Source organism: Oxyura jamaicensis, chromosome 3 (genome assembly GCF_011077185.1).
Source record: "Oxyura jamaicensis isolate SHBP4307 breed ruddy duck chromosome 3, BPBGC_Ojam_1.0, whole genome shotgun sequence".
NCBI classification, from domain to species: Eukaryota; Metazoa; Chordata; class Aves; order Anseriformes; family Anatidae; genus Oxyura; species Oxyura jamaicensis.
The window spans coordinates 18,864,408-18,878,233 of record NC_048895.1 but is presented as its reverse complement, the minus strand read 5'-3'; the positions used below and the strand labels follow the sequence as shown (position 1 = coordinate 18,878,233).

At 39.7% G+C, this 13,826-nt stretch overlaps 1 protein-coding gene across 2 annotated transcripts in view; it reads left to right on the top strand.

The window, feature by feature from the left end:
- PRKD3 (protein kinase D3) overlaps positions 1-13,826 on the top strand; it is a 40,715-nt gene that overhangs the window by 4,578 nt on the left and 22,311 nt on the right. For both annotated transcript variants that reach the window (XM_035321376.1, XM_035321377.1), the window contains exons 3-6: positions 7,677-7,815; positions 9,464-9,595; positions 10,284-10,441; positions 12,347-12,536. In XM_035321376.1, the coding sequence (XP_035177267.1) occupies positions 7,677-7,815; positions 9,464-9,595; positions 10,284-10,441; positions 12,347-12,536 (619 nt within the window). The remainder of the gene's footprint in view (positions 1-7,676; positions 7,816-9,463; positions 9,596-10,283; positions 10,442-12,346; positions 12,537-13,826) is intronic.

Sequence of the window (13,826 nt, the reverse complement as noted above, 5' to 3'; positions counted from 1 at the left end):
TTCTCTAAGCAGACTCAGCTAAAAGTTTAGCTCAAGTTCTTGTTATAGCTTAAGAAACTTCCTACATGCTGAGCCTCATCTATTGCAAAAGGATTTCAGGATCGCAGTTTACCTCTTTCCATCTGGCTTTGATTCAGTGCATGTTCTCCTGCAGCTGATGCTACCAGAAAATGACTGTTCAATGAGCGCATGCTTGCAGGCAGCAAACTGATCAGGAAACGCGTGCAGGGTAACAACCTGATGTGTGGCAGGTTCATCTTTCGTGAGGAGTTTTGCAGCCAGTGCACAAGCGGCAATATCCTCTCTCTGTTAGATAGTAATGTGCCCTGCCTGGATTTTGTTCTGTGATCTGGTGACTGTTGCAAACTTATAAAATAAATCAATATAAATATATAAACCTCATATTTATGTAAGAAGTTGTAAACCATGTTCTTCTATGTACTGTCATGCATATGGCTGCCTGTTTTTTCCAGATGCAAGCTCGAAGCTATTGGGCATGCCTTTGGAATTTGGCAGTGTTAAAGCTTCCCTTTTCTCTGGCATTCTGTGGCTGGCTCAGACTGTCTTCTCTTGACCAGTTCCTGGTTGTCAGCTTTTAGGAAACTGTAGGGTTTGTTCTTGTTAGCATTATCTATGTACTGTTGCACTTCTTTAATGAAAAAGGAGGTATATTTTTTATACTTGGAATTGTTCAGAGCTTGTCTTCTTATTTGAATGGTATCTTAACTCTACTAGAATTAAGTGGGATTTTTCATACTTCTAACAGTGCTTTCAAATCATATTTCAGAGTTGCATTTCTCTTTACGGCTTGAACAAAAAATGTTTGAGGGAGATGTGACCCTCCTCAGTTGCTTGGGATTGCCTGCCTAACTCTATTTGAGGCTACAACTACAATATCAAATGTGTTGATTAGGACTTGCAGCTGATCTCTGAGGGGGCTAGATTTTGACCTTTGCAAAAGTAATTACAGCATCCTCAGAAGTCTTTAGAAAAATGACTTATGCCTTTTAAAATTATTATTATTATTTTCAGGGGAAATTAATCAACTGGGGAAAAAATATTGCAAAAGCCTGTGTCAGGGAGCAGTTGAGTTAGGAAATCAGTACTGCGTCTACCTAATGCCTTTTCATAGCATTTATTGTTAGGATAGCAGTACTGTGTTTAATGCCTTTTCATAGCATTTATTGTCAGTCTTTCTGTAGTATTGATGCTTCCTGTTTCAGATGCTGCTGTTCAGTGCAGCTTGTTCAGGTTTTGCAGAAGGGTATTTAAAAGTAGCATCAGCAGAACTGAAACTAAAGAAGTAGCAGACACATGCAGGGAGAGGGAGATGGGTAAAGCAAACGTTTGATGTATGTCTCAGCTTTGTTAAAAATGTCCTAAACATCAGGAGAGGAGCAAAAACGCTTTTTTCAAGTTTAAAGTTAAATCTGGGGAGTGCTGTGTGAATGGTATTGTGTATTAGAATGCCTGAAAGAAGTCTTCAGGGAAAAAAATCAGCTGTAAACTTGATACGGATGCTTCAGAAGACTCTTCGTTCTAGTCCAGAAGACTCTTCGTTCTAGTCCTGATCTCTCTTCTCTGTTCATTCCTTACTAGACTGCTGCACATTGAAGCACCAGGCATACAGTTCTCAGGGACAGCCTGCAAAGGGAGCAAAGCAAGAACAGATGGGAAGAGAGAGCATTTAGAAGCAGACAAATGTGTCTTTAGCTTAAGTTGTAGATGGACAGTGTATAGCGTGCACAATGATCAGATATTAGAGAGACAAGTTCTTAATCTTGTCTTTGCATATTGTGTCTTTGTTCTAGACAAGCAGAATGTGGGCCATACTAATTTAAGACTAGCAAAACCAGTACATGTGGCTCTGCTGTCTGCAAACAGAATTATGTAGGACAGAATATGGTGCTAAAAGTACTTTATTCTAGCTCATTTATTTTGTCCTCCTTAAAGTAATAGCTACAAATGAAAACCAATTGATTGTTCTGTGTTATTACTTGTACAGCATCAGCATCTGCAGGATATCTTGTGACCTTTTTCTTAATCTTGTGCATCTTTACTTTCATGACTCTGAAACTTCCCTTTTTCACTTTTCTTTCCGTGTTGTTTTCATAGAATCACAGAATATTCCGAGTTGGAAGGGACCCATAAGGATCATTAAGTCCTCGCACCGCACAGGTCTACCCAAAAGTTTAGACCATGTGACTTAGTGCACAGTCCAGATGTTTCTTAAATTCAGACAGGCTTGGTGCAGTGACTGCTTCACTGGGGAGCCTGTTCCAGTGCGCAACCACCCTCTCTGTGAAAAATCTCCTCCTGATGTCAAGCCTAAATTTCCCCTGCCTCAGCTTCACCCCATTCCCGCGGGTCCTCTCACTGGTGTTTATGGAGAATAGGTCACCCGCCTCTCCACTCCCCCTCGCGAGGAAGTTGTAGACCGCGATGAGGTCCTCCCTCAGCCTCCTCTTCTCTAGGCTGAACAGGCCCAGTGACCTCAGCCGCTCTTCATACATCATCCCCTCCAGGCCCTTCACCATCTTCGTCACCCTCCTCTGGACACTCTCCAACAGTCGAATGTCCTTTTTGTACTGTGGTGCCCAGAACTGCACACAGTACTCGAGGTGAGGCTGCACCAGCGCAGAGTAGAGCGGGACGATCACTTCACTTGTCCTACTAGCGATGCCATGCTTGATGCACCCCAGGATACAGTTGGCCCTCCTGGCTACCAGGGCACACTGCTGATGATTTTTTCATCATCTTTCTCTCTATATGCAGTCTTTAAGGTGTCATTGTTTACCTTAAATCTCTCAACAATGTTTATGCTTTCTTACTAGTGTTAATTCCCCAATTGTTTCCTGCATTATGTTGCTTTGACTTGCCTGAATTCTGGCCTTAATCTGTTGATAGCTGCTTAGGCAGGTGCCTAATGTGTACTCACACTTATTTCTTCCACCTCTGAATTGTGTAAGGCGTTGAGAATGCAGTCACTGCAAGTATAGTTGTGTTCAAAAGGAGTTAAACTTATCATATTACCCCTGCTTGAGACTCTTTCTACTGTTTCTGTAGTTTCAGATTTCAATCGTTATAAATGTCATAGTTCTGGTACACAGCGTTCCCTGGTCAATGATTTGAATGACCTGTATTGAATGTGATCCTGTCAGTATGTCTGTACTTTTTTGATAGCTCTGCCTATCATTTTAATTAGAGTGGTTGGGATTTAATTTTTGATAACTGGAATATGATTGAAGTCCTTGGGTTCTTCAGAAAACAAGCCAGTTTTCTGTGAAGATGGAGTACGCTTGAAGGAGGCAAGCAAAAACTGGAGAGATGTGTCCAAACATTTTGCTTTGATAATGAAATAAACCTGATGTGAAAAAAACACAAATAATGCTGTAGACTCTTCTAACCAAGTGATGATTAATTGTATACTTGTATTATTGATACACCTCTGTAAGAACTTTGGTTTTAGTGGGGCTAAATGGCAGTAGTTTGGATAGGTAGCTCTTCTTTAATGGCTGCTGAAGAGGGGGGGAAAAATAGTGTTCATTTTAATATTCTTTAAATTATGTTGTGAAAAGACCAAAACGTGGTATGAGTATGAGCTGTTTTCTGAAGGTTTGGACACCCATAGTAATGGGGAACTATCTAACCTGTTTGTGGCAGAGACGTTGTCTTGGAGCTAAATATGATTTCTAAACTGCTAACAGATGTTATATTAATAAAATGCTGAGAAGTAAAAGAATCTTATTACAAGGATTATATTACAATTGATCTGTATTACCACAAGAGTTGTAGAGATCCATTTTTTAGTAATTTGGTGTAATAGATATCAGTACCTTAACCTTCTCTGGGCGCCCCCCCCCCCGGGGGAGCGTGGAGGATTAGTTCATGGCGCTTATTTTTGAAGGGGTCTAAAATTAATCCAGATCTTGCTTCATAATCAGGCTGTGCTTGAATGTTTTTTTCCCTGTTGGTCTGCCTTCTTGACTTGCCATCTGCTTTCTTTGTACGAGCTAAACAAGGCAGCAGTATAATAGAGTTGGGGCACGAGAAGCAAACAGGCCTTCAGGAAAATGGGAGCTGGGGGGGAATACAGGGGCATGGAGATGGTATATGCAGGGCAGGTGAGCACCTGCAGTGTAGTAATAGGCTTGTGTGCTGGAAAACCTAGCCAAGCAGTAGTCCAAGTATGTCTGTACTGAGGCATCTGGCGAGGGAAAGATCTCATACAACATCATTGGAGCCCAGTTCTCTGTGTGATAATGTGATTTGGCACATGACTTGAAAGAGTGGGAGTGGATAGCTGCATAGGGATGCAGGAGAATAGATGGGAGTGATTTCAGTGAAGGAAGAGACTTTCCAAGGTAATGGGTGTTTTTGCACCATTAGACTTTGGGATAACTTTCAGCAGTTTGAAGCATTTGTTTTGAGTTACGACGGGTCATGAGATATTGGACCTTGAAACAATATCCGCCTACGCTTTTCCCTAGTGTGAATTTTTGGCGACTGGTCCAGAACTTTGTAAAGTAAGTCCTGGAACTTGAACTAGAAGGATCTTTCGGTTACTGCCAAGCTAGAAAGAAACCCCAGTTGTGTTTTTCTCCAGCAATACTGGCTGCTCTATGTTGTGTTCTGGGGAAAAAGAATGGTGTACCGGTGCGCATCAAGGAAAACCAGGCACGTGATAATACTTTGAGCACTCTAGATATGCCAGTTGTTTTCCTCAATGTAATGCAGTAGTAGTGTTACTCGTGCTAGTACCACCCTAGTATGAGGATCACGTGTATTCTTTATGTGCGTTAATATTGGTGTACCAGAGATGAATTTGGCACAATGCATTGCATACGTAGACTTCCCACAAGTGATTTCCTGTAGTTAGATGCTCTTTTGGAACTGTTAACACTGGGAACAGTCTCCTTTTTGCTTTTAAGAAACAAAGTGGTATGGGGATTAGCAGTTTATATGTTCTGAGTGACTGCGCAGATAGTTTGGGCTTTTAGGCAGGAAAGTAATAGCTGTGTAATCCAGTAAGATAAAACAAGCTTTAAAAAATTCCACTTTGAATTTTGTTTTCAAGTTTACATTAGGAGCTTTTAACACTTCAAAGAGGCTGGATAGTGTTTCTCCTTAACAGCTTCATGTAACTGAGTGTAAGGACAGCTATAAAAGCTGTACTGCAGTGAAGTTGAAGAGAGAAAAAAGTAGTAGTGTACAACTTGAGCATAGTTTAAGCTTTGCGTAAAAAAGATACCACCTGAAGCAAACAAACAACCACAACCAAAACCCCGTTTCAGTCGCCAAGGTCATTGTTGACCAGCCCACAAGTATCCTTCTGGCGAAGGTGCTGGCGAGGAGGGTTGCGTTCCTGGCCATGGTATGGGGTGGAGGAGCCAGCAGGGCGCTGCAGGTCTGTCAGCTGGGGGCTCGGACTGGCCCCCTGCGCCTTCCAGTGCTGGGCTCAGGCACGCTGTCCCGTAGCAGCCCCAGGATCCCAGCATCGCCATTTCCTGGCACCTGGGTGTGTGAGCTACCAAGGCTGCGGCCCTGCTCCAGCCGTGGGCTGTCAGGAATGGGTAAATAGTGGCACATGCCGAGGACACATGGTTACGGTGTTTAAAATCAATGCTGCCTGATAAGTGATTGTGATTTCAAGTTCCTGGGGTGGAACCCTCTGTGGCATGAGTCCTCTGCACCCCAGCGCGTAAGGATGTTCTGGCAGCCGTGTGACAGATTTATAGACTCCAGGAATGAAAAAATGTGAAATTAAGACGTGTCTTTATCAGAAGAAGAAGACTTAAACCTGTAAAATATTATAGGGGTTACTTAAAATCTGTGATTTGTAGGTGGTTTTGTGAGCTGAGTACAAAGAGGCAATGGTTCATACTTTTTCTCTGAGTCATCAGTTAGTTGTCTGTGCTGGCAGCTGCAGCTAACGACCAGCAGCAGTAAGGAGTGGTGCGTTTATCTGCAGGCAGATAGCATGTTCACGTTGACTTTCTCTCCCTTTTGTTGGAATTAAGTTATTCAGCAACACAATGCAATAGATATGCTATTAGACGTTATCTTGAGGATTAAATTAATTGTAGCATTGATGTGGTAGATACTCCTGTTGATACTAGCATTAAACGTGATACCTGGCTAAACAGCAGGTATAGGACCAAGGAATAAAATCTCACCGCACATATTCAAAAACTGTAAATACATCTTGCTTTCTTGTTCATTGTGGCACAGGGGCTTTTTAACTTTTTACTTGTTTACTGGAGATCCAGATTAACATTTTTTCTTTCCCCTGTTAATGGGGCTAGAGGAAAATCTGTTGTGATTTAGTGTAAGGGTCTATTGGAGCCCACGTGGCAGTTGGACAGTGGGCAAGTCCTTTGCCTTCTTGTAAGAAATGGAAAGCAGCCCCTCAAGGGCTTTGCATCCCACAGAACACTATTGTGAATGTTTGATGTAAATGTGCAGGGCGTGCACACCAAAACAGAGAAGGCCAAATTAATGTTTTGGATGAAATTGCTACCGGAAAGAGGAAATTATTTGCTCTCTGAGTGGGAAGGGAGTGTGAAAACAATGGTCGTGACGGATACCTTCATTATGTCTTTGATTTGGTAGAAACAAGTCTTTTGACTACTTTAGCTAAGGACAATTGACATACTACAGGCTTCAAGCAGTTTAAACCCTCTTACTTACTCTGCCAGTCCTAAATTACCAAGTTGTATCTGTTTATTACCTAATCAACTGAAAATTTCTTGTGTGCTATTCTACATTCCACCCTTCCCCCCCCCATTCTTCCTGTCTTCTGTCAAGCCCTTCTGTGTGTAATTCATACCTCAAGTTTGAATTCTGGTTTGAACAAAAGGCCAGAGAAGGTGTTTGATCAGTGCTCATTGCTCTCCAGGTTGTGTTTGATCAGTGCTCATTGCTCTCCAGGTTCTATTTCTGCTTTGTGAACTGTCTGTTAATTTTTAAACTTTTCAGTTTAATAAGTTTTAATCACATTTGACGATTTTATGAAGAGTGGAGAAAATACAGAATAAGAGTCATTTACATTGAAATGTCATGGAAATATGGCACGTTATGTAGCATAACTATTCCCTGTATGAATTTGGAATATTATCTTCTGCCCTTAGAATGAAGTGAGTTCTGCTTTTCTTGCATCTGTAAATCTAAACTGTTGTGGAACACCAGCATGGAGCCTCTTTGGCTTGCCCCTCAATGGAAGAGTGGCAGGTGCTGCTGGGCTGTCTGGAGCTGACTGCCTGGCTGATCACAGTGTCTGTGAAATAAGGGTTGCAGGTGGTGATAAGCAGACTTAGAGAGATCTGTGTTCGCTTTCAGGTGCCAGACTGATTATGTATGTCTGAGAGATAAAAAGCCCAAACATTTTTCCATTTCAAGCTTGCCAAAGTGTCACTGTTGGTTAGCAGAGAGGGAGGGAGGCAGGGAAAGAATTGCTAACAGTGGGTTTTGTTTTATTTTTTTAAATGTTTAATGCTACATTTCAGTTTAGAAAATGCTTCAGTTCCTCAAAAATGTCAAGCAGATAATTTTTTTTTTTTTTTCCCCCATGGAACACTTAAAACACAAGTCTTGTAGCTGTTATTGAAAAAAAAAAATCATTCTGTGGGTACGATTTGCAAAGCATGTGCTAATCTAGAGTTTGCTTTTTATTGCAGTTCCCAGAGTGTGGTTTCTTTGGCATGTATGACAAAATTCTCCTCTTCCGGCATGACCTGAACTCAGATAATATTTTGCAACGGATTACATCAGCAGAAGAGATACATGAGGGAGATCTTGTTGAGGTTGTTCTTTCTGGTAGGTATCGTAGCAGTGGAACAGCAATTTGGTTGCTTAACAGAAGATGGGGTTTTATGGAATACTGGTATCATGCGTGCCTTGAGCTCTTTTGGCTAAGCAGTCTCACGCAGTGTCACTGTTTTGGGGTAGAGATTTCCGAGAAGATCCATACAGTACTGATGCTTCGGTACTGAGTTTTGTTATTGTTTTCATGTTTTAATCTTCTACAGCTTTATTAGTTATTGAAGTTGAAATGCAGGTATGATTCAAGATCTGCTTTTCCAACCATGTTGTTGATTTTCTTTTGCTTAGATTTGTCCTCATTCCATAGCTTTTGCAATGACAGTTCACATCACTAAAATGTTTCATACAAATGTAGTTGCTGAGTCATACCTGTAAGGACAGTCTTAATGGTTACTGTAGTGTTTGAAAACAATTTCTTTTAAATTATGAAGTCTGTAGCACTGGTGGTATTAACCTGTAGTACTCTTCAGTAACATCACCGAAGCAAACCCTAAGTGACTTTGGTTGTATGTGTTTTGAAAATAACCTCAGATAACGTCAGGTGTAGACGGGTGGCTAGTTAAGCTTCAAATAACAGCTGGACAGGTATTGAGTGGTGCTTTCAGGCTTTGAGGACTAAGTGCCAGTCTGAGGCTGTGCTCTAGAAAGAGATATCTTGGCTGTCATGGGGTTAGATTTGTTACTTGAGTTGATAAAAGTATGATTTCCAGAGTCATAAGGCTGAGGTCTTTGGCTGTGTTTCAGGACCTAGGCACGTGTAGGGTGTTGATCATCTCGGTTTAAGCTTTTCATTGCTTCTGGTTAGTGGCACATGGGGAAAACTTGTGTCTCTCTCTTCTTGACAGTCTCTGACAGTTTCCTTATAAACACAGACAGATCACCAGAAATTGAGGCGTTCTGAGGACATAAATCTCTTTCAATGAGGTTTTTAAAACTGAGACAAGAATATGAAGCATTAGTTTATATTTTAGTCAAAGAATAATAGCCATCAGGGTAAGGTAATGTTAGCATGAATTCCGTTTTTTACGTTACAAAGAAACAGGATAAAAACAGTACAATGGGACAAAATATATTTATGCTTGTTTAAGAAAAAGAACAGGACTAGTGAAGTTTCCAGTGTTCCATGGAAACTATCCACAGTTCTGTTTTGACACACATCAAGATCATCCCAACAAACTTTTATTGAAAAAGTCCTTTAGAAGATAAAAGTATAATCTGTGGAACAGTCCTTTGTTTGAAAATGCTGTAGGTTACAAAACAACTTGAAGATTAAGATGTTTTATCAATTGCTTACCTTTAACAAAGCATGTTGTATTTTTCCTTCTTGACTTACTGAGGTTTTCAACGTAAAAGGAAAAAAAAAAAACAGCCAACCTGATGATTGCGTATTTTATTGTGACTCACTATTGATTGGTTGTGGCTATTAGCTTACGAAGTCCAAAGGATCTTTTTCCTCAATAAAAAAGCTTACTGAAAACTATGAAAACTTCAAATGCGTTTCTAAATGATGTACAGTATAATGCTGATGTCTAAACAGCTTATTAATGTTCTTTGAATCTGCCATTTTAAAAGCAATTCTTTTCATAAATCCTTGTTGATCTTATGGCAAGACTCATAACTTAGTGCATTTTTTTTTTTAAAGCTTTGGCTACAGTTGAAGATTTCCAGATTCGTCCTCATGCACTTTATGTGCATTCCTACAAGGCTCCTACTTTTTGTGACTACTGCGGAGAGATGCTTTGGGGTTTGGTACGACAAGGGCTGAAATGCGAAGGTCAGTCTGTGATTCTTTGGGTATTTTTGTTGTGTACATTTGTAACAGATGCAGAAGAAGAAATTGTATCTTGTTCAGTTTGGAAACATGTAGCATTGGAAATCCTCTTGCATCAGGAAACCTGAGTTCTGATCTTGGCTTTAGCACAAATTGTGTGACACTGGGCAAACAAATGGTTTAACAAGTGTTCTTGTCTTACTTTGAAATAATAGCTAGCTGACAAACGTGTGTTCCTTGCACAAGGAGCATGTACTTTGGAGAGACTCCCGAAGGGGAATCCTGTTGCTTATGGCCTTTGTCCAGCTGGCTGCAGAATGTTTTGCAGCCTGCTGACAGGTACCAACCCTGCCTGCTTGCTGGCTGCTCCTTGGCTCCTCTGCTCCACAGAGAGGGAGTGGTGAAAGCCGCCTGCTGGGAGGAGAAGTGAGGAGGGGATCAGCTGCCTTGGAGTCCTGTGCCTTCTTTCTAGAGCTGGGCTTACTGGAAAACAGTACTCAAGCATGCTGTTAAAAAAAATGCTGTTCCTGTGAATTACATCAAGAACACTAAAATAAGAGAATTTAACAGAACTATCTGTTTCTGTCTTCACCATTTTTTGGGTCCTGTTTTTAACTGCTGTATTAAAAACAGTTGATTGCTATTTTTGTTACTTTTTAAAAAATTTTGTCTGCAAAAATGTCTCTTTCAGGTTGCGGGTTAAACTACCATAAGCGATGTGCCTTCAAGATTCCAAATAACTGTAGTGGAGTGAGGAAGAGGCGTCTGTCTAATGTGTCTTTACCAGGAGCAGGGCTTTCAGTTCCAAGACCAGCACAAGCTGAATACACAGCGTCTGCCTCTGAAGAAGTACGTAATGTGAAAGGGGAAACCACTTCTGGCTTTAAATCTTTTAACATCTGGGGAACTAGTTGGTGTTTTAAGTGGTTGAAAATGAGTAGGAAAGAGTTGAGCTTGACCGTTATGATTTGTTTTAGTTAATTTTTACATCTCTGGTGAGTCTTAGATTGTGACATTTACAGATTTGCAGATAATGCTATTACTGTGAGAAATGCAACTGGAAGGAAGTGATAACTTCTGTATAATTTTCTCATTAGTCTGTCACTTGTGGTTATGTGAACTACGAGAACCTTGATTTAGGAATGATAAAATACCTTGCCTTCATTGTAATACAAATTCATTCTGTAATTATTGTATCATTATAGAATAGTTATTTGGCTAGCTCAGTACAAAGTGTAAGCTTTTATGTTGGGAGAGTAGAGAATGTTCCTGATATGCTGTTAAACTTTTCACAGAGATAATCTGAAAAACCAGCCCTTACCAACGATGGTGCAGGGGATGAAGGGCATGTGGTAAAACCATCATCCATAAAGTTCTTTGTTGTAATGGGTGCTATGATTGCTGAGACACTACTGGATATACTCATAAGATAGGGAGGACAAGGGGGAATGGTTTTAAACTAAAAGAGGGGAGATTTAGATTAGAGGTTAGGAGGAAGTTCTTCACTCAGAGGGTTGTGAGGCACTGGAACAGGTTGCCCATGGAAGCTGTGGATGCCCCATCCCTGGAGGTGTTCAAGACCAGGTTAGATGAGGCCCTGTGCAATCTGATCTAGTGGGTGACTTCCATGCCCATGGCAGAGGGTTGGAACTGGGTGATCTTTAAGGTCCTTTCCAACCCGAGCCGTTCTATGATTCTGTGACAGTACAGATGGTTGTTGGATCCACTTGTTTCACTGCAGCTTTCACCAAGGACTAAAAGGAGTGCTTTTGACAATTAGAAACTTAGATAAGTGGGAAAGACTATTAATTTAGTGTAACTATTATGTTCTTGTCATAGTTTAGAATATAACTTATTTAGATTGTCTAATTCAGTAACATATTTTTTTAAGATCTGAGGTAAGAAGTCTAATTTTGAGTCATGAAATGTATTAATTCTGCTGTTTATGACTATTGGTAAGATTTTCTTTCGTGAACATAAAATAGTATTTTTCCTCTCATGGAATTTCCTAGTGTTTATGACTTCTGCATACCTATTAAATACCTCTTCAATAACTTTCTTTGCTATCTGGCTTCTAATATTGGCTTAGATTATCAGTAGTATATTACGGTAATTGCTGTTAATCTTCCAGCAATCTTAGTTCATGTGTAGGGCTACATTTTCCTCTACAGTTTTTTGTAGATCTAGATAACTATAAGTTTATCCTGCTTGAAAGTTCAGTAAGGTATTGAGTAATTGTTTTTTTTTACTTTCCAAAATCATTTTTAAATTTTCTAAATATTTTTGCCTAACTTAATAAGCTATCCAGGCAGGAATTACTTTGCTTTTGAAAACTGGTAATGTGAGGTAATTGTAGTTTTCTAGTTTGCATTCCTCCAGAGTTTTCCATCTAGTCCCTGATTTGGGGGTCTGTATATGCTATCTGTGAACCTGGCCAGGTTGCTCTAATAAAAAAAAAAAAAAAAAGTCATAAGAATGAATTTTGGCCTTGTTTTTTTTTGGCATTTTAGTTCATGTGGAAATACAGATTTGTGCATACTTTTCTAAACTCTTCAAGGCTTTTCCGTCTTTTTTTTTTTTTTTTAATTATTTTATCAAAATGTCCTCTTAAAGCTGCTTGGTGAGGTTTTGCTTTGTTATCTCGTCACTTTCTGTGCCAACTCTTTGTCCCACCCACACCTCACTTTCCCCCCCTGCTACCCCTCTGAAGTGGAGCTCTGTTGATGCAAGTCCTGCATACCGTCTTTATTCTAGCGCTGCTGCCCAGAACCTAGTAAAAGGATTCCCTCTTGGAGTGGCCGTCCCATCTGGATGGAAAAGATGGTGCTCTGCAGAGTGAAGGTTCCTCACACATTTGCTGTTCACTCTTATACTCGTCCCACCATATGCCAGTATTGCAAACGGCTCCTCAAGGGCCTTTTTCGCCAAGGAATGCAGTGTAAAGGTAAACGTTTAATTTTCTGCCACAGTGATGAATTTCAGTAAAGGTCTTTTATTTAGAACTTATTTAAACATACGTTTTGATTGCTAGAAGCTTGTATACTGCAAAATAAAGCAGTATAATATTTGAAAATTGCATGTTTTTAAGAGTGTAACAGCACTTGTCCTTTGAGTAGACTGTGCATTCTATTTTAATTTTTATGAAAAATGAGATCTAATCACATGTAGAATGGGAACTCTAATTTTAGGATAATTCTGAAATATTAATAAAAATGGAAAATTATTTTCTTTGTTAAATGTCTATCTTCTAGACTCATCAATAACGACTTTAGCAGTTTTCATTATATCGTTCTAATACAGGATAACAATTATTATATTTTGGAAAATTTCATGAAGATAGGTACCTTTCCTGAATTAGCTTAGATTCCATCAGTTGCATGGTTTTTATTTAGCATATGTAAAGATGGATGACTTCAACTCTTAGACTATTCCAGGAAGTTCCCAGGACATAATTAAGGCATTGCGATTTTCTTTTGGCTCTTCATGACTGGATTGTACAGATCTGTTAGCTTTGTTGCAGGAAAGAAAACTGTAGTGAAGAATCTTAAGTATTAATATGGGAAGGACTTTTAATTTCTCATGTGAGTTTGTCAAACGTGAGTACCAGAGGCTAACATATTGAAAGAGGTCATTTAGAGCGAAAACTGTAAGCTTAGAGCAGCTTTCAGTTGACTACATATACTGCTGTTCTATATATGAAAGAGTAGTTTTATTTCTGTTTTTGTTTTTAATTTGCAGGTTTTTTAGTCGAAGTATGCATCCCAAACTGTTTGATTTTTTTAAATCGCTGTATCTCTTAGGTGTGATAGTGAAGCCTGTAAAAGATGTTCTGCAGCTTTAACTTTTAAATGCTAGTGACCATTCACAGTTGTTGTGATTGTATATACAGCTATGAACAACTGGGGTTACCGCTTTTCAGCAAAGTGAATGACACTGGATAGAAAACTGTTAATATATAGAAAACAAGCCTAGAAAAATATTAAGCTTACACACAGAACAGAAATAAGTATTTTAATAGGCATTAAATTATGCGGTTGTATCCTATACATAGTTTTAATTTATTGGTAACTGATGTCAATCTAAATATTTTCGTACTGCTTTTTCATACAGATTCTTAATGTTTCCCACTGACTTCCTTGCTCAGATTCCCAAAGCCTGGGGTCTTGAAGCAGTCTCATGTTCTGGAGTGTCTCTAAGAGCCCTGCATTTCTTAAATTCATCAAGGCTTGTGCTT